Here is a 19,627-nt window from a genome sequence, read left to right as displayed (position 1 = left end):
AGGCTAGACGAGGTGCTAGGGGACTCATCCCACTCGATCAGGTGCCTATTAGCGTTCGTACCAGAGATAAGCACACCATCCCGAGAGTAGACTCTATCAAAATACTAGGGCTTTCAATAGACTCAAAAGGCTGCAACGCTAAGACTATAGCCCATCTCTCCACGAAAACTGAGAACATATTAGATTAATTATGAGAGTGTCCAACAAGAAAGGCGGTATAGGCGAGGATATACTCCTTAGGGCTCACCACGCTTTCCTCATGAGCCATGTCATTTACATAGTCGCGGCCCTCAGTTGGACCAAAACGGAAATAGATAAATTAGACAAGCTTATGCGCAAAAGTGTCAAAAGGGTGATCGGCGTGCCAATCACGGCTAGCCCAGAGAAACTCATGACGTTGGGAGTACACAACTTTGGAGTTAATAGAAGCACAAAGATCAGCACAATTTATTAGATTATGAAACTCCAAAGCAGGCAGAAGGCTGCTGGATGCGGCAGGCCTCTGTCCTAGCTCACATCAGGGACATACCATGCAACTTGACATTCAAACAAGGCACTCCTTTATTGTAGAACCGTTTCCAAGAAATTTCCACCCCCAACACAATAAAGGTCGAAGGTTGGCGAGGGCTAGAAATTCTTAAAGAACATATCCGGAACGCAGACTTTTGTTGATGCGGCGCGACACGCCAGTGCCAACAAGTTTTCCAACAAGACTGGATGAAGGCCATCACAGACCCGAAACAAGACGTCCAGCTCCTGGCTGTCCAGAGGGCCCGTGAACGAGCAGAGAGGCATGGCCTCTCTGTTCCGACATGGGACTAGCCAACGGCTGGGTTGTTCTGGTATATCGTGCATGCAACATCACAAATAGCAGTGCCATTATTGTCGACTAAACGAAGCGTGATGTCATAGTTAGGATGGATGACGTGCTAAAACTTGCATGGGTTGTCAGTGAATACAGCTGGTAACGTGTCTTGCTGGAAGTTAGTGTTGGCTTGTTTGAAGGCAGATACATAGTTTCGTTATTTGCTCCCTCATATTTATTCCTTCGAACGGTGGATGACGAGTTCTTTTCAAGGCGATAGATTGCGATGCGCTTCCCCGCTCGGTGCCTTCTGTGGCGATATCGGCGACATCGAACATTTCATTTGGCTATGCCCGCAGTTTGACACAGAAAGAAAAGCGATGGTCGGCAGCGTGAAAAAGAATGGTCTTTCGCACAAGACCTTTGAAGACGACGTTTTACCCAGAGGGCCCGCGGCAACCGGGAAGCGAATGCAAAGACTACGTCTCGCTTTCACGCGAGACACGGGGCTCTTCGACAGCTGGTGGCACACATAGTGACACTCACAGGAGGCCCGGGAGGAACAATTGCCGGCTACGTATGCCACGCTAACCTCGCCTGCTGCAACATCGCCACCATTTTTGATTAGATAATCTTCTTATGTGGCTGTTATGCCATTGCCTACCAGAACGTCATAAAATGTTGCGCAGTGGGATATGCTTATCTGTTAGTTCATTAACATTGCTCAAACAGGTTCCAATTAGTTTCAACGCTTCTGTTATCAAAGCCACCCATGAAACTCAGAATAATGGGTATGCTTGGTGTTAATTTTGTCAAAATTAGCTGTTATAAAATTCCTGATGCGCTTGGACAGCTTTGTCTTCCTGATGAGAATGCGAAGATAAAATAAAAGAGCCAAATGGTCACTTAATCCACTTAAGTAAGATAAGCCGGAAACAAGATCAGCTCGAGTAGTAAGAATTCAGTCAAGTATATTCGCAGTGACATTAGTCACGCGAGTAGGCTGAAGTGCAAGTCGCGAAAAAAGAAAAAAAAAAAGACAGAAGTGAATTAATTCCTGACTTTGTTGTTCGTCGTTGACAAAGCAGGTGGGCCAGGCGACCATATTACACAAGGAAAATAAAATCAGCTACCAACACTGTCGGTGACGAGGGATACCGTGTTGGAATGGAACTGAGTACATCGCGTAATTTCTAAACAAAGCTAGAAGGCTTATTGGGAGGACGATGACAAACGCCGAGTGTTATTTTCTGGCGCCCGAATACAACGCATGCCCAGACAGTTTCTAAGTCAGTCTTAACGGTAACTCGAAATGATTCGAAAGTATTAGATATGTCGAGTAGAACGCCTCGCCCTTAACGTTCAGTGCCAACACGACGGTAGATTGCGAAACAGGACGAGTCATGAAATATCTCATCGTTGCGTACAGCAGTGCTAAGCCAGGTTTCTGTTAGAGGGATGATATTAGTGCTAGTAGTATCTGCAGGGGAGTGTAATGATTCGCGCTCATTAATAATGCACCTAGCGTTAGTCAGTCAAATGGACGCATTGCGAGGAAATGCAGTCTACCACGTCCCCTCCCAAGACTCTATTAATGAGGCGGAGTTTGTAGCTGTAGCAGTGCTTGTGTTTGTGGGCGACAATGCTTCGTGAGAGTCGTCGCCATTAGCAGGCTGCTCGAAAACTTTCGCACTCTTCATATCGGCGTCATACACGTAGCATGCCTTGTTAGCGAAAAGCTCATTATATCGTAACCCAAATTGCAGGGAACTGAGGCAGACTTCTAGCACAGGCTAGCAACTTCTTTTCTTGAGAGGCGCGCACTGGGCGAGAAATCTTCAGACACAGATATGTTGCTATAGGCCTTATTTTTGATCGAGAAGACAGTATTTTTCTTTAGCTTTTATTTCAGGAACACTTAATATTTATTGGACTACACCAAAGGGCGACGAAGGCGCTTACACGATGCGTACGTTCGATGACCTCACCTGGAATTTCATTACCAAGAGCAGGTGAACAAAGGCTGCTAAGACGTTTTGCTCGGTTTCATCGCAAGGTTCTCGGCAATCAGGAATATTATACACGATTATGTTGGCGTGCTTTCAGGCTGTTCCGTGTCGGGCTGTTTTGCGGGCTAGTGTTTGGGAATGGAAAACTGTTGACTGTAGCCTTAAGCGATTCAATTTCTTTCCGCAGACGGCCAGAAAGTGTCGTGTTACCGGAAGCGGATGATGAGAGTTCAAGGGGAAAAAGACGTGATTCGAAAGCAGTAAACCTATAGTCTACAGATAGTTTCAGATCGGTGATATCTCTAGTTTTTCTCTAGATATCTCGAACTATCTAGCAGTTGGGCAAGCATGTTAGCGACAGAGCGAACGTTATCGGTGGTATCTATGTAAGAGGGGCAGACGATGCTCCATACAGAACGGGGCCCAGTATTGAACTCAGTATCCCAGCTTAATAAAAGGCGGGTGATGCGATGCATTAGTTGAACTGTCATTTACGTGAATGACAAATCGCCGCTCTGTGGACAAGGGAACAACAGCAAAAAGCTGTCACTTGAGGGAAAGCAGTAGGCATCGTCAAAGTACCATGCCCGCACAAACAACAGGCAAGATTTCAGCATCGTAGCCACGCCGCTAGCTGTCTTCCTGCACACTGAAGAAATGCGATAGCTGCATGGCTTGGTTATCCGCTGCTGGTGGTGACGTCACGAAAGGCGGGAATTCAGTGATTGTGGAGGCCAGGGTGACTTTCGCCTGGATTATCCAACTTTATTCGAGCTCGAACGAGACTGGACAAGGCGTAGCAATCTACCGGAAGGCAGACAGGGAAACCTGCGAACACGCAGCTACAGTCAGGCTCCTGTCAAGAAGCCATGAAGTGTCGAGGTCGTCCAGAGGGCATCCTTGGCGTCGAATGCAATCAGGCGATGAAGTGAAGAGACGCCATGGTTAACGGCGAGCTGCACAAAAAAACAGGCAAGATTTCAGCATTGTAACCGCGCCACTGTCTCCCTGCACAAATTACGGTAACTTTAGTTGGAAGTTTCAAATAAATGAATATATATGGTCTAACGCCCCATAGCAACACAGCGGCCATGAGAGACGCTGTAGTAAAGAACTGCGAATCAGTTTCGACCACCTTCTGTTCTTTAACGTGCATCTAAAACCCACACTTTAGCATATAACAAAACAAAGCAACGTACGATACGAACAACCTTTATTAGCTCGCAAGGACAGTCGGTTCCCAGAGTTACCACCTGAGCTTGGGACGAAGTGCGATTTTTTATGCATGCTTTTACGTAACCCTCTCTGCGTTGTGCAGCCACGTTACCTTCATAGTGTATCATCACATCGTAGTCAAAAGACACGACGCTTCCAATATTGCCTCATTTTCTTTAGCTGAAGTTTTGCGGTGTTGCTGCTCTTCTTGAAACACCTGAAAAAAAAATATGCAGCAACCGGGTTTTATTGTAGACGCAGCAGCGTGAACGGGAAATATCTCGCTCTGGAAATCTTATTCTGTTAAAGCTCAAACAAATGCATGCAGCAAGGTTTACTGGCGCTTCTATTACAGTGAAGCTATATTTGCATTTATTAGTACGTTGCACGAGCGCCCGCAACACATTCGGTGCCCCGTGTAACGTCGTAATAACTCTAGCAACGATGATCTTCTTTAACCAAGATGTGTGTGATGTCAGTCCCACAGGAAAAATATACAAGTTCAAAATTCGCATAACTTCTCTTTTGTGAGTGTCGTGCGCAGTTTGCTATCACCACGGAGGTCTACTTGTTATTGTTGCCGCGCATACCGCAGTACTTAACACTACCTCCCAGACACATGATAGACCGATAGCTTAGCTCGCATGCTTGTCACAGGCCATACAGTTTTCGCTTTCTTTATAAAATGTTTGTAAATGCACGAATGCATCAGTTTGGTTGAGTGCACAATTGTCTTCGGCGCTTGAACTCCTTATCATATCGTACTACGGCACGAGATGCAGCCCATCATGGCCATCATGGAATAAACAAAGTACAGCATCGCGTGGCGAGGTTAATATAGGGCTTGTTATTCAAGTATGTGGAAGTGACACCGCACGCTGTTCGAGTACCATCGGAATTCGTGTCCCCGAATGGGAAGCGAGAAAGAGAGAGAGCGATTATAGCCGAGCGAGTTAATTCGAATGAAATAATGAAAACAATCGCACTTGTGGGCATGTGCGTGTTTGTGTGTTTTTCTGGCGTTTATGTACACGTTTGCGTTGTACGCTGTGTGTTTTCTTTTCTATACCAAAGGCATACACTGTAATCTTCAGTTAGACGAACTTTTTTGAGCCGTACATATATGTGACAGACGTACCTAACAACATGCGAAAAAAAGAAACGCTGACAAATCGCTTCGAGCTGCAAGATTCGCAGAAGCTCTATTTGTTTTAGCTGTTATACAAGCTTCGCTTCTCGCTCATTATTCATCTCGTCCAGCCCTCGTCGCTTCTAAGACTTAGCGAGATAAAATATCCATCGTAAAAAGACTGGGAGGAAACCCGCATTTTTATTTCCACGGTAACGGCTTCAGCGGCATCCGGCCAATCCTTTAGAAAAATGGCCGGGCATGTCCGGCGCAGAGCTTTTTGATGTTCTCCCAGCGGCGTTGCGGTAAAGGTTACAATCTCGCCAGAACTGTTTAGTTTGTTATTTTCTTCCTAGCACGCTTGGGACGCGCTTCCTTCATTTATTATTTCGCCAGGCTTTTTATATATTGAGGAAATGGCGGAAGCTTGCAATCAGCAGAGGCCGTTGTCCAAGCATTTCGGGATCCGAAAGGATCGCAGCATGATTTCCAGTGGTTAGTCCGTATACAGAGCATAGCCTTCTGACGAAAGTTCATATTTCTCACATTGCTACGAGAGTCTGAATTGATGGACTCATCATGCGCACGCATGACATGGAGCGAGATGCTGGGGTGGTTCAGTTGCTGGCCAAGTCTGTCCGGCTAACCAAGAGTGCATAACAATGTCATAATCACCACCTGACGAGAACATTTGTGGTTTATCATGGCAGGCATAACTACGTCTTGCACGACTCAATGATGTGAGCCTGTGCTCGTCACTCGGTTTTAAAACATAGTTTGCAGAGTGTGAAGTTAGGCTGAGTACAGCTGTTGAATGCAACACACGAGAAGCCAAACAAAATCCACAATGCTCTTGCCGTAAAAAGAGCCTCAATCCCGGTTAAATTGCTGGTCTTTTATGTCATTATAATGCATTAAACTAAAAAAAAGTCGGCATAATTGACTGTCGATGGTAAGGCCCTTAGCATTCAATCAATATAGCGATACGACGTACTGCCACCGTCGAAACAAGTTAGGAATGAAGGCTGTTTCGTATGGGGGGGGGGGGGGGGGGGTGAAAGTGGAGCGAGAAAAAAAAAAAAATCGGCGCAGTCACAAGCGTTGAAATGCGATTTTTAGAGGGTTCGTTTCACACGACGGCGATTTAAATGTTGCGGCTGTTGCGACGCCCAGGGTTGAGGGTTGCTTGCTGCCAGGCTGTGTGGGATACGCTGCATAATTTTTCCAATGTGATGAAAAACAAATAAACGTGTGCATTATTATATTAGCAACTTGACTTTAATATGATCAAAAAGTACGCATGTTTTGTAGTTTAAGAACTGTTTTGGAAGGCGTAACAGCGGTTCCATGAAGTTCAGTGCGGGGAGACTGGGCGGACGTTCACAGCTGTTGCTGATCGTTCAGCGCTGCGACTTGTCTAATGTGCCTTCTGTGTAGGTATCATTCTGCCTGCGCTACAACAAATTAGAAGGCGATTTATGAACAAGCCCATTTAGCTACCCATTTCGCATACGCAGTGTCCTGTATTCGGCTGTAGCGAAGTCGTCGTGTCAGCGTACTGAAACTCTCGGGCTACCCGTGCTCAGCGTCAGCTACTGAAAAAATGATGCCTGTATGTTGCTCGTAGTTATGCATAATTGATGCCTGCTCCTAGCCATATTCTGGCACCAAACGCAGCAGCAAGCAATAACCCGAAAGCCCACTCAGCCCCCGAAGGAAGCCGTAAATGATCTTTGTGGGATCACTGAACGTAGAATGAATTTGCGTCGTCAACTTTAATATTTGCGCTAGCTTGGGTCATACACCGCAGCGCGTGTGCTGTAATTATGCATTGAAGTCGTCTCTGAATATTTCGAAAGGCGTAAAAGCCAACGTCACAATCTTTTGGGGAGCAACAGTCACTTGTGTGCGTGGCATCATACCATTTTAACAAACATGGGCGTCGTCTACTTTCTTGTCCGGCGTCTCGCGCTGTTAGTACACTGCGAATATTGTCACGTGGTCGTGACGTCAAAGAACACGGTAGCAATACTGCGAAAGACAAAACTAGCTTTTATTGGGCGAACCTGTGCCCACAAAACAGGCTACACTTAAAGCACAACGAGAGCGGCGAACACAGTCGGCGATCGTCGAAAATCTGATCAGCGGGTCAAGCGCGTCGGCTTTTATAGATCAGTCGTCGAATGTTCCAGATTAACCGTTGGGACCCGCGTGTCTTCCACAAAGTTCTACGCTATCCTCGTCGCGCATACATGCAATCAGAATACACAAGTTGCGGTGAATAACATTCCAGAAACTTCTTTTACATGCAGGTGCGTCCTGCACTGTGCGATAACATTTGTTAGGCGGCGAAACGTGGTCGCCCGATAAAGATAAGTACACGTGTCAATATGTACCAAGATGCTTAAATCAGTATGCTGCAGTACTTAGTGCAGTGGCGTGGCACCACGGCAGACATGAAATACGTTGTTAGGGCAATATTTGTTTGTTTAATAACAAAATAGAGCACTAAAATTTTATTGCAATAGCAATTATATGAACACTCCAGGTGCATTTCTGCCGTCGCCGTGAAGTTCCGTATAAAGTCCAAGGGAGATAAAATCGTCGCCGCACGCCGTATGCTGTATGTGCGAGTGAAAGCGTGCGAAAGTAAGCCGGCGATCGCGCCTCAATTTCACGCCAGGCCACTGTATCTTAAAAGCCATCTGCGACGGAGACTGAGTCCGCCTTGCACTATCTTTTCGCGGCTTTTGATGCGAGAGGCAACACGACGGTCAATCGGGTCGCTGCTGCGTCCGTGCTTCCGCACTACAGCGTTTTTCTTGCGAGTTACTGCGGACATCGAAGGAGATATGTTCATGTTTGATTGTGTGCGCGTGACATCATGCTTGCTACTTCAGTTAGTATGCCTATGTTTACAAGTTTATGTGGCCGATATAACTACTATCCTTGCTTCGTATAACTGTTCACTAATTTGCTATCGCAATCAGTACTTCGCCCTTCGGGCGAAACTGCGGCTTTTTTTTTGTATTTGTAGGGGCAAGCGTGGAAGGGGGGGGGGGGGCATAAAGTAGGAAGCTATCGGAATTATCGGCCGATCTCGGTGACATGCGTATGCTGCAGCACTATATATTAAAGTGAGGGTTGAAAACACCAGATTTCGAAAAAAAACTGTGCAAGTGGAGCAAATGTCGTGTTTCCGTCATTGTAAATTTGTGCAAGCATCCTAACCTGTTGAGCTAGTCATGCACTTAACTTTTATTATGCCAATGTTAGAGTATAATAATAGGAGCAATATTAAACTCGATTAAGCGACTAAATTAAAGTATGGGGAAATCCTCAAGGTACAATGTAATCTGATATTACTGAACGAATTGTATTAACAGAATATTGCGCCTGCTTGAATTGTCTGCATTAACCCAATGCTTAAAACAAGGGAGACTGATTCTTTTTCTTGCTTTTGAACAACTGCTTGAATGTCAAGAGCATACTATACATGTTCTTCTGAGGGAAAGTGTTGAGCATTGACAATTTTTCTAAGATTTTATATGTGCTTTCTTCATGAACAGCAATTGAATAAAACTCTCTACCTTTGCAAAATTCAGAATCCAGACATTGTCAATTTTCTGAGGAGACCACATTAAAGCTTTAATATATAGAAAATAATAGTGGGCACACACAACTGAACACATTTGTCTAGAGTGGTTGAATGGCCAGCTGAGGACTGCGCGAGCATTCGTAGCTGCTGTCTCGCGGTAACTGCTAGATTCCTCGTGTTTCTCCTATAGTCCATGAACCGGCAAGCGGCAAGATCACGGGTGCTCTAATGACAGTGTCAGCCTGTGCTTTCTTTTTGCCTAAGATGGCGACAACTCGGCCGAAGTGCGATTCCGGCTGTGTATGTATTTTGCATTCGTGTGCATCTGATTACGCGCATGTGTTTGTACCCTGTTCTGACTGCTGTACTTGCCGAGTGTATGCGTTTTTTTATATATTGCATTAGTCATCGATTCAACTTTTTGTTGAAATGTACAAAATGTGGCCACACGGTAATGGCCGAGATAGACAGCAATAGCGGCAAAAAATATGATGCAGATCCAATGCACTGGGAGCTGACAGGAGGCGAAGCTTTTATGCAACGGTCAATTAAATTCCATAATTCTCACGGCAATGTGTACAATGGTCCTTATTTTCGTCATATGCAATGTTTGCTTATGTATCGCACAGGTCACAACTTTAATGTCATGTAATGTACACATAGGTCGGTGATCTGAAAGAAAATTCAGATACGCAAATGTCATGCTGTCTTTGTATGACTTGCGACTTGCGTGATACTTTCATTATAGAGAGAATAATTTTATAGAGAGAATGTAAATTTTGTACATTTCAACAAAAAGTTGAATCGATGACTAATGCAATATATAAAAAAATGCATTGAACAGTAGCACCTACCCAGTGCATTCGTGGCGCAGTTCGGTAAAGCCCTGGCCTGAACGACGTCCGTTGGAAAGCAGCACATACCCAGTTCATTCGAGGCGCAGCCTGCTAAGTCGTCGGGACCCGCCGTGGTTGCTCAGTGGCTATGGTGTTGGGCTGCTGAGCACGAGGTCGTGGGCTCGAATCCCGACCACGGTGGCCGCACTTCGATGGGGACGAAATGTGAAAACACCCCTGTACTTAGATTTAGGTGCACGCTAAAGAACCCCATGTGGTCAAAATTTCCGGAGTCCCCTACTACGGCGCGCCTCATAATCAAAAAGTGGTTTTGGCACGTAAAACCCCATCATTTTTTTTTAAGTCGTCGGGTTGCTCTCCTTGAGGAACCCGTGTGACGTGAGTTCAATTCCGCGCAGCATCGAATAAATTTAAAGGATTCTTTTTTTTGTCATTGTATAGCGGCACGCGCTTACTGCAACCTACCTAGTTACCTAAGTTTGCATTAAATAGGCTCATTGAAGACCAGCACAGACCGACTAGCACCTACCCAGTGCTCCAAGTGGACGTTTCATTTCGGAGAGTTTCATTGAAGAGCGGTATTTACCCCATCTGCAGCGACCCATGTCGGCGAGGAAGAGATTCGTTGAAGAGGGGCCCATATGTACACATTCCCGCATGCTCAATGACTCAAGTTGGGCCGAAGGTTAGATTCGATCCCTGTTCCCTCAGTACAGAAGCGCGATGCTCTAACCATTCGACCATGGACAACAAGGTGACACAGGTGCGCGTGAGGGCTGCCATCCATGCTTGTCTTTAAAGGACTCCTGCAGCACCGGTTAAAGACTACAAATTGTAACCGCATTTGAGTGGCGGTCTGGACAGAAGTTTGTTGCTGATCGAACTCTCGGTCGAAGGATCTTCGTCTTTGTTACGTTTATCTTCATTATCGCCTCCTGCTTTCAAGTCACCACTATCACCGGGCTCCCGGCTGGTGCTATGCTGTATTAAGCAGACACAAGCAAAGAGAGAGAGAGAGAGAGAGGAGAGATAGAAAAGATTGCGGTAATCAAGACGCAGTAACGCAAACCCGGATGGTTAGTGGGTGCTTACAGGATGGTCACAACGTGCACATCTTCCGCGGATTAAAGAAAGAGGGTATCCTAACATAGTGAAGAACGATAAGGTGCGCGCCTAATCAGCATGCACCCCCATGCTCGGTTTACTCGCGTGTTCTTGAACAGATCGATAAGCCGGCAGCCAGCTTTGTAGTGCGTCTTCTGCCGTACTGTAGTTTTTATTCCTTGTAGTTCTTGTTCTTCTGGTACGTTACCTCTAGTTCCCCTAACATTGCTTGTTTCGGCGATTGCTCAAGGGTTGGCGCCCCGATCACGTTAAGGGCAAACTAACGTCGCGTAGTAAAGGTCAGACTCTTACGCCTCCTTTGCTGGCATAATCTGTGGCAGAAGCTTTCAGCCTTACAAAAATTAGTTCCGCCAGCACAAGAACTGTGTAGAAACTTCTGTTTTACCTTCCCGTAGACTCGAGCTTTTCTGTACGTAAATATCTACAAATTTTGCGTAAGCGAACGTTTTCATAAATAATATATTATATTGAGTCTATTAGTGGTCTGTAAAGTTGCCAGCTGTTTGTTATCAGAACAACTGCAAATGATAGTCTACAAAAATGATGAGTACGTGAGCCCATGTACTATTTGCACGCAGTCCACAGGTTTCATAGAAAAACGGCTACGACCATGCACCGCAATGGCTCGGCGACTATGGTGCTCCGCAACTGAGCACGAGGTTGCAGATTTCGATTCACAGCCGGTGTGAACGTTTCTTGATCGGAGCTAAATGCAAAAACACGTGAAGATAAATGTAGGGGCACGTGAGAGAACCTGAGATGAGCGAAATCATTACCAAGTCCTGCTCTACTGCATTTCTCATAGTCGCAGTGTTACGTTGAGACGTTAAACTCAATCAATCAATCAATCAATCAATCAATCAATCAATCAATCAATCAATCAATCAATCAATCAATCAATCAATCAATCAATCAATCAATCAATCAATCAATCAATCAATCAATCAATCAATCAATCAATCAATCAATCAATCAATCAATCAATCGATGATGGGCGTCTATAGAGTCCCCAAAGGGTTTTGGCAAGGTTAAGCTAAAGCGCTCACAACCAAACCGGGCAAGAAATATGTTGAGCAGCGCTGCGCAGCTCACGTGACTGGGTTGATCTGCCCCGCAGAACAGAAATGTGTAGGGTTCCGTAAACTTCGGCAATGTAACAAGAATAACGCCGTTACTCCACCTTAAGTCTAGTGCAGCGGAGAAAGTTGGAAACTTCTGTGCGACGGATGACAACTCGTCATCGTTTGCTCAGTGGATTAAAGTGTGCACACATTGCGAGCGTGCCTTCGAACAGTTTGTCCTTTTCCCGCCTTAATACAGCACTGTACACGGTGACGTGCGATGGACTACGTCTCTCTATCGCTTTATTTAGATTTCTTGTCTGTAGTATGAAGAAAGAAGACTTGATGCTTTCAGTACGAAAAAATAAAATAAAAAATGTAGTGATGAAATTGAAGAACGACGAACGTGCTCGGAGAACAGGTAGTAGGAAGCAGTTTCTAAAATCACGTGAAATCCAGCGAATGCCTATCGAAAGCTGTTTTTGCATTTCTTTCTTTCTTTCGTCATTCATTCATTCATTCATTCATTCATTCATTCATTCATTCATTCATTCATTCATTCATTCATTCATTTATATATATATTTATTCACTCATTGATTCATTTATTCACTTTCTGCTTTCATAGCGCAAGGTCGCCAACCAAAGATATTCGTTGGTCTTTACCCTTATTTCTGGTCGGTCGGTGGGTCAGCCGCGTTGTTTATTACAGCCAGTGTTAGCCCGGAAGACCGCGCCAGTAGCTGCTCCGCCTGTTCGTCTCTTTCACTGTTCAGGGATCAGTTACCACATGTCTACGAGAATCAAATCTCCTTACGAGCTATTCTACGCCCTTCGGAAAATATTTGTTCCACGCACGCATTTCGAAATCCTCTTCTTTGCAGGTTTTCAAGATTTTAGTTCTATATTGAAGCGCACTCTGTTCCCAGCATTTAACTACATCTGTCACCGTTTTTGCTGTAAACTTTAATCCTGCGCATAGATATGGGGAGGCATGATATGCGAGCATATGTATACGCATAATTCGGAGTATATATGCTCTCGCTGATGTGGTGAATAAACTTATTTTGGCTGCATCTGCGTCCAAATTTGAGGCAAACTTTTTTCGTCTAAAAAAATATTTTTTTTTGCCTCCCAACGATGCTGAAAAAGTTACAATTTTTAACGCTTTCGGATGAACTGAGATGAAGGCGATGGAGTGTCGGTCCCTTATACCGAAAAAGCACGCCGCTGGCAAAGAAGACTGAAAATAGGAACATCTTGTTCATAATATATGCAAAGTAAAGAAGAGGAAGCCAGTTTCACTGATGAAGCCGGCACTGAAACAAACGAAGCTTAGAAGGAGAATACCGCGGGCGATGTATCCAGGAGAAACGACCGCGGCAAGCTGGACACGTTGTTACGGACAAACATTCTTGCGATTTATTCTTCCGGGAAATGCTCGGCGGGAACACAAACACATCGGATCTCATTTGCAACCAGCGGCGTACATCAGCGTCTGCGCGCTAGCATGGAGGCCGCCGGGCTAGCCCTAAGGAATGCGGCGGTCACGGGGATAAGTTAAACAGAGCCGCGTACTCTATAGCCGGGAGTGATGCAGCCGCAAATAGGGAAGCTAGCTTTTCCGCGTTCCGAGCACGCTGACTCCACGTTACATGCTGCGTGCCCGCCTACGTGTGTACGGCTCCCCACACGTCTTCCAAACGAAACTCGCCATTGCCCGCCTCTCGGGCTTCAGCTACCGCAGTCGCATTCCGGCGCCCGCGCAAGTTTCCTTCGCCTCCACTCACTGCCCGACGGGCAGCGCGCAATCAAACATGCATAACCTTGCCTCTTACTGTGCTGCGTGCTGTACTGCGGCCCGGTTTGTCATTCATAGCACCACCTGTGGTGTACGTCTGCGTGCGTGTGTGTGTGTGTGTCAGTCACTTATTCTCGTGCGCTTATCTGTGCGCTCGAGTTTGTATGGATGAACTTGGATGAGACAGACAGAGACAAATAGCAAATGCAAAGGAGAGAGATGTAGTAGGGTCAACCGGACGTGCGTTTGGCATTCCGTTTTACCCCGTAGAGAGGGGCTAATGGGATAGAAAGATAATAGGAGAGGACGCGCGGCATAACTAATGGACGCTTATCGTGGCCTCTGGGTTTCGATATCTACGTTAACTCCGGAATTTCTTTACGAGCAAGCCAAGGATGTTGCCGTGAGGAAGGATTTTTGCTTCCGCAAACTTTATGTAATGCAACCGGTTTAACGCGGTATGAAAAAAAAGAAAGCGCTGTGGGTTTATCAACTGCGGGTCGCGACTTCGATCTGTAGTACTCATACTCTCTGTGTGTACTGGCGTATCGTGGTTCATTCTCTTCTTCTTTTTTCATTATTTTCTCTCTCCTCTCCAAACGGGTAGGCATGGTGTCTTCTTCAGAAGACATTTGATAGCCTGATTGTTTTTCTGTTTGTGTATTATGCCTGGCGTTTACATACGTTTACATGATCAGTAATAATAATAGCACTGTAGTGAACAACTGCTCGGATGGCAGTTACGCTGCAAGAAATGACGGGCAATGCGGGACCTTTAATTTATTCGTAACGTCTTTTGCATATAGGCCACTCAGTATAGCCGGTGACGATCCAGCGACATTTCTTGTGATTCTCGGAGTGGCGAGATTCCAAGCTGAAGGAGGCACCACAGAAGAGGTGGACGTTTTGATGCTGGTGCACGGTTGACAGCTTAGATTTTTTTGTGAAAACAGCCGGAGACGTCATTTTAAAAATTTATTGAGCTCGTAAGCGGGAATCAACCAGATGAATTTATTAGAAAGTGTTACAGTAAACTTTGTTATTGGAGGTCCCTTGTGGTTCATTTCTTCCTGCGTTAATAATAATAATAATAATAATAATAATAATAATAATAATAATAATAATAATAATGTTGTTGATGATGATGATCACTATAGGATCGCCGCGTCTTCGAAACATCAAACTATGCAACGTTGAAGCTTAGCTAAGGAAAGGAGACTAGCAAGAACTACATTCTAGCGGTAGTGGTGACGAGTTGGTTCAAGCTTCACGAAACGCCTCTACATCGTGTCATTCACGCCATTTTTCGTTCCCCCGTCGCCTAAACCTGGTGTCTTGGTTTTCGATGTTCGACGTTTTACATTCTATATTCCGGGATGCGTGTAAGCGCCAGAAAGAGGAAGGGGCCGAGTATGTTTTCCGCTTCAGCGATCATTTTTGCATCAAAAGCTTTGGTAAAAGGAAAACATCTGCTGCAGAAGTACACAAACGCATATAAGCCTATCGGATTGATCCATACATGTCCACAACATGAATGCGGCGGGTTTACCGTGCTGCCTTTCTTCTCCTTTCCACAACTGCGCAGACTCTCGGTTTCCTTGTATGTTCCTTGTTCCCTCCATTCATGTTTTCTTTTCCCGCTATAGCACACGTTGCCTGCGCTGTTGTTGTACGCTTTTGTACGCGACAACCGGAAAAGGCGCTCGCTGCTTTGGTGACGAATGAAAAAGGTTTCGAGGAAACAAAAGCTGAACACCCGCCGTGGTGGCGTGATGATGTGGAACTTTATACACTGTGGCTGCCGCTGTCCGCGGCTATCAGGAGAAACCATCGCAAATTTATACGCATTTCTATTTTTTTGGCATCAGCTTCCCAGTCGTCCGAGTTTTGCAGAAAGACCGCACGAATGGACGAGGATGGCGCGAACGTAATGGACGCTATAGGCGCCTTTGAAAGCTGAGCGGTTTGCGCGCGTTTTCGCTGCTCGTTATTGTTCTGGTCGTGCTCGTTCAAGAGTGATCATCATTCTCGCGGCCGCGCGCCCATTCCCGGGCTTGTGGGACATTGGGTTGAATGGCTTTATGAACATATAAACATATATTCTCTTCCCCACACAGAAATATAATAATAATAATAATAATAATAATAATAATAATAATAATAATAATAATAATAATAATAATAATAATAATAATAATAATGCCTATTTTATGCTCACTGAAAGCACTAACGCATCTGCCAGCGATCTCCAGTTACACCTGTCTCACGCCAGCTTGCTCCATCTTATGCCTGTGAATTTCCTTGCCTCATCTCATTACATACAGCTTCTTGCCGTGCTCGACTGCGCTTGCCTTCTCTTGGCACCATTTGATGCCTGTAAACACTTGGAACTACTATTTGCGGCAGGCTTGTTATATACGTTGCATTTCGTACAACGCGACAGCGGTTATTGCTGGGCAACCGACCGCAGCGTATCTCTTAAATGTCGAGGGCCTGTGTTTTAGTTAGCACGCAATTCATGATCTGCCACACAGCTAGCTACGAACATTAACGTTCTGCAGGATCCTCGTTATCTAAATTAAAAGGCCTCAGTGCTTATCACTGTGTTCCTCGCAGTCATTGCCGGAATCATACTGGGAAGCCTTCTTATAATTAGCTGCGCTACCGAACCATATCTTCACCTAACTTCTTCAATGGCAGGGATTTTAGGAGCGAATTTTTTCAACATGATATCTGTTAAACTATAGCAGAAGGGCAATAAATTTGAAGAAGGGGGAAAAAACGAGAAGCAGACATAGACAAAGCGGCAGGAAGGTGCACCATCTTCCTGTCGTTTTGTCTGTCTCCTTCTTGTTTTCCCCCTTCTTCAAGTTTGCTGGTGTTTTCCTAGTATAACCACGTACCAACTAGCCCAACAAGCCCCTCTTACAATACCTGTGCACCTACGTAGCCACAAAGTCTGTGCCGATAACTATACGGAAGCGCACCAAGTAATTTAGTTTACCGTGTTACAGAACACTTATCACATGTATTCTTTCGCAACCAAGGTGCTCTATTACGCCCTAAGGTAGCTGCGCATGAAACAAAAGGGCACAAGAAACATAATACTGAGGTCACGAGTGGTTTCCTTATAACCTTGTCTTTCGCCCGCCGATGCCTTAGTATGTCGAAAAGACTAGCCCGTGAACTTGCGCTCACTAATTCAGCTTAAGAAAAGTGATAAACGACGCGCATAGATGATTAACACTTTCGTAAGTGTTACCACTCTTCTAATGTGCATTGAGATACGGCAATTAAGCTCCGTAACTATATAAATTCACCATTACATCACGGTTGCGTCAAAATCATATAAACAACTTTGTAAATAGCACCTACGAGAGGACGCGTCATACTGCGTGCGTGTTTTCGGGCTGGTGACTTCACTGCTTTAAAAAATAGAGTTAATGGCACAGTAGATCGTTTTAGTAGAGTAATGAAGAGGTTATAGCTTTTCAAGCGGTGTCCCCTGAGTCCAAAATGAGAGGGAGAATCACGCAACAAAGTTAAGGTGACATTTTGTTAACCGTATCAGGTAACTGGCGCAGTAAATGTTCTAGGGACTGACGCCGCCGCCGAAAACGCTACCGCTGAACATACCGCAGTGAGGACATCAAGATATTGCTGAGGTATAGCTATGTAAACAAAAAGTATTGTCCAATGACTCTGCTCATGCAGCCGTTGTTCACTTTTCATTTTGCGCAGAGGAAGCTGTGCCCCTGACCGAAGGCGAAGCCGAAGCCAAGAAGAAAGCGGACAGCGTCGAGGCGTTGACCACCATCAAGTGCCTGTCGCGGAGGCCAGCCTCTGCCCTAGAGGAAGAGCAGGTAATGTACACGGAAACGTTTGAGTACGGCAGAGCTTTGATGACTTCAGTTAGGTGTTTGTGTCAAATGTAACTCACTCAGTTGTTGAAAATTGGGAGGTGCACAGCATGTGAACGTGCTAATAGAGTGCAAAATCAGCGAGTAACGAAATTAGAGGAAATTGGAGCGCATGTACAAACGGTACGCTTATCAGTGCAGTCCGAAACGGTGCTCCATTGCGCAGGCGTGATAGTGCAAAAAGTTTAATATTTTATTTGTGCGCGGGTACATTAGCAGCACATACGCGATGCCTCATGCACAATTTGTAAACCGGAACGAGCGTCAGTTACGGCATCCAATCAGTGTCTCTGGTATGTGGGAACATTGGGCAGGTTAGAGCTACCTGACTACCTCGTGTAGTAATGAGCTCAAAACTCTTAATGTACATGGATATATGCAAATTTCTTCGAACTTTTTTTATGGTTTCGGCCTGTGAGGTATCGAATCGTGCGCTGATAAGAATTTCACAAGAATGCTGCTCGGGAACGACATGATCGAGCCTTACTTTTTGTGTGAGGCTCAAATGTTGATGTGCTATTTCGTACTCTTACCTAATGTGAGCAACCTCGATGAGCCATGTCATAAAGCTGAACGCAGGTGCATAATACGAGTTGGACGCACATGGTGAGAAAATGTTTAGGACATTGAGTGGTTTCGTTTCACCTGAGTTAAGACGGCGCAGTGGGCAGGTTGTTTATGGCAACGTGAGGTATACGCGTTTTAAACGAAACTATTATGCCTAGACTGAACGAATGCTTTGTTTTTGTGACGAGGAGAATCAATACGCTAAACAAAAAACTCAGCCCGGTAAGCTTAGCTTAGCAAACGCAAGTGACCTTGGCCGTGAAAGCACACACTCCCGAACCGGATGGATCTCTAAAAGCCCAAACACCACGTAGGCCTGCATGTCAGCCCTTAGAATATTCTTACTCACTCACTATATACACTCGTGTATTGACGAGGCGCAACATGCATCTATGATTGTTTGAGTGAGCGTTCACTTCGAATGGGATTGGCACTAGTATCATGCAGCGACTTCTTTTTTACTGCTATAGCACTAGAGACGAACTTCACCTACTTTGGCGGTATCTATCTGAAAGTATGTGCCAATCCCATACTCTCAAAGCGCTAGCTGTCTGAAGGCAAGAATGCGAGATACTGGCCGGACGTCTCAAAGAGCTGCTGGGGAACTAGACAAGCATGCGTGCGATCGTGGCGCAATGGTTAGAGTACTGGGCTGCTGTACTGGATGAGTGAGGTTCGATCTCACCACCGGCCGCACATTTTTTTATAGCGTTATAGGAGGACTTCAGCCACTTTATGGTGGTCTCCACGCGCGCAGCTGTCGATGCGTCTCACGCACCCCATTCTAAGTATGCTGTCGCATACTTAGAGAGCTCGCAATGTTCTGGCCTAGCTTTTTCTTTCTTTTTTCTTTGTCACATTTAATTCGTCTAGCTCTCCTATGTGGCAGCGGTGGCGTAGAGGTAGAACACCCGCCTCGCGTGCAAGAGGTCCGTGGTTCGAATCCCGGTGCCGCGCAATTTTCCACCGGATTAAAAAAAAAAAAAAATCCGCGTGTTGATAAAATTGCATAAACAGGCCTGGAATGTGGCCTGATGCCGGTGACCAGAACCGGTAACACACTCCCTCACCAGAGCAGGATTGGCCACCCTGGTGCAGTACTTGGCCACAACCTCCTATATGAACACAACAATCAAACCCCGGCCCTCAGTCCCCAGCAGCTGCGAAGCAACTGACCACGGCGGCGGTCAGACCTGCGACGCTGCAGAGGGTGCTAAGAATCCCTGGCTCCGGACAGGCCGCCATTGGAATATGAACCTGGCAACGTTTAACGCAAGAACATTATCTAGTGAGGCGAGTCTAGCAGTGCTATTGGAAGAATTAGAGGGCAGTAAATGGGATATAATAGGGCTCAGTGAAGTTAGGAGGCCAAAAGAAGCATATACAGTGTTAAGGAGCGGGCACGTCCTGTGCTACCGGGGCTTAGCGGAGAGACGAGAACTAGGAGTCGGATTCCTGATTAATAAGAATATAGCTGGTAACATACAGGAATTCTATAGCATTAACGAGAGGGTGGCATGTCTTGTTGTGAAACTTAATAA

General features: G+C 45.5%; 1 protein-coding gene across 1 annotated transcript in view; it reads left to right on the top strand.

Annotated features, from left to right (window-relative positions):
• The window catches only part of LOC126531163 (uncharacterized), a 127,806-nt gene that overhangs the window by 80,481 nt on the left and 27,698 nt on the right, over window positions 1–19,627 (top strand). The window contains exon 2 of the mRNA XM_050178585.3: window positions 17,341–17,462. Within this exon, the coding sequence (XP_050034542.1) occupies window positions 17,341–17,462 (122 nt within the window). The remainder of the gene's footprint in view (window positions 1–17,340; window positions 17,463–19,627) is intronic.

The sequence above is a fragment of the Dermacentor andersoni genome, chromosome 5 (genome assembly GCF_023375885.2).
Source record: "Dermacentor andersoni chromosome 5, qqDerAnde1_hic_scaffold, whole genome shotgun sequence".
In the NCBI taxonomy this organism is placed as follows: Eukaryota; Metazoa; Arthropoda; class Arachnida; order Ixodida; family Ixodidae; genus Dermacentor; species Dermacentor andersoni.
The sequence above is the reverse complement of the archived record's forward strand: the minus strand, read 5'-3'. Positions and strand labels throughout refer to the sequence as shown.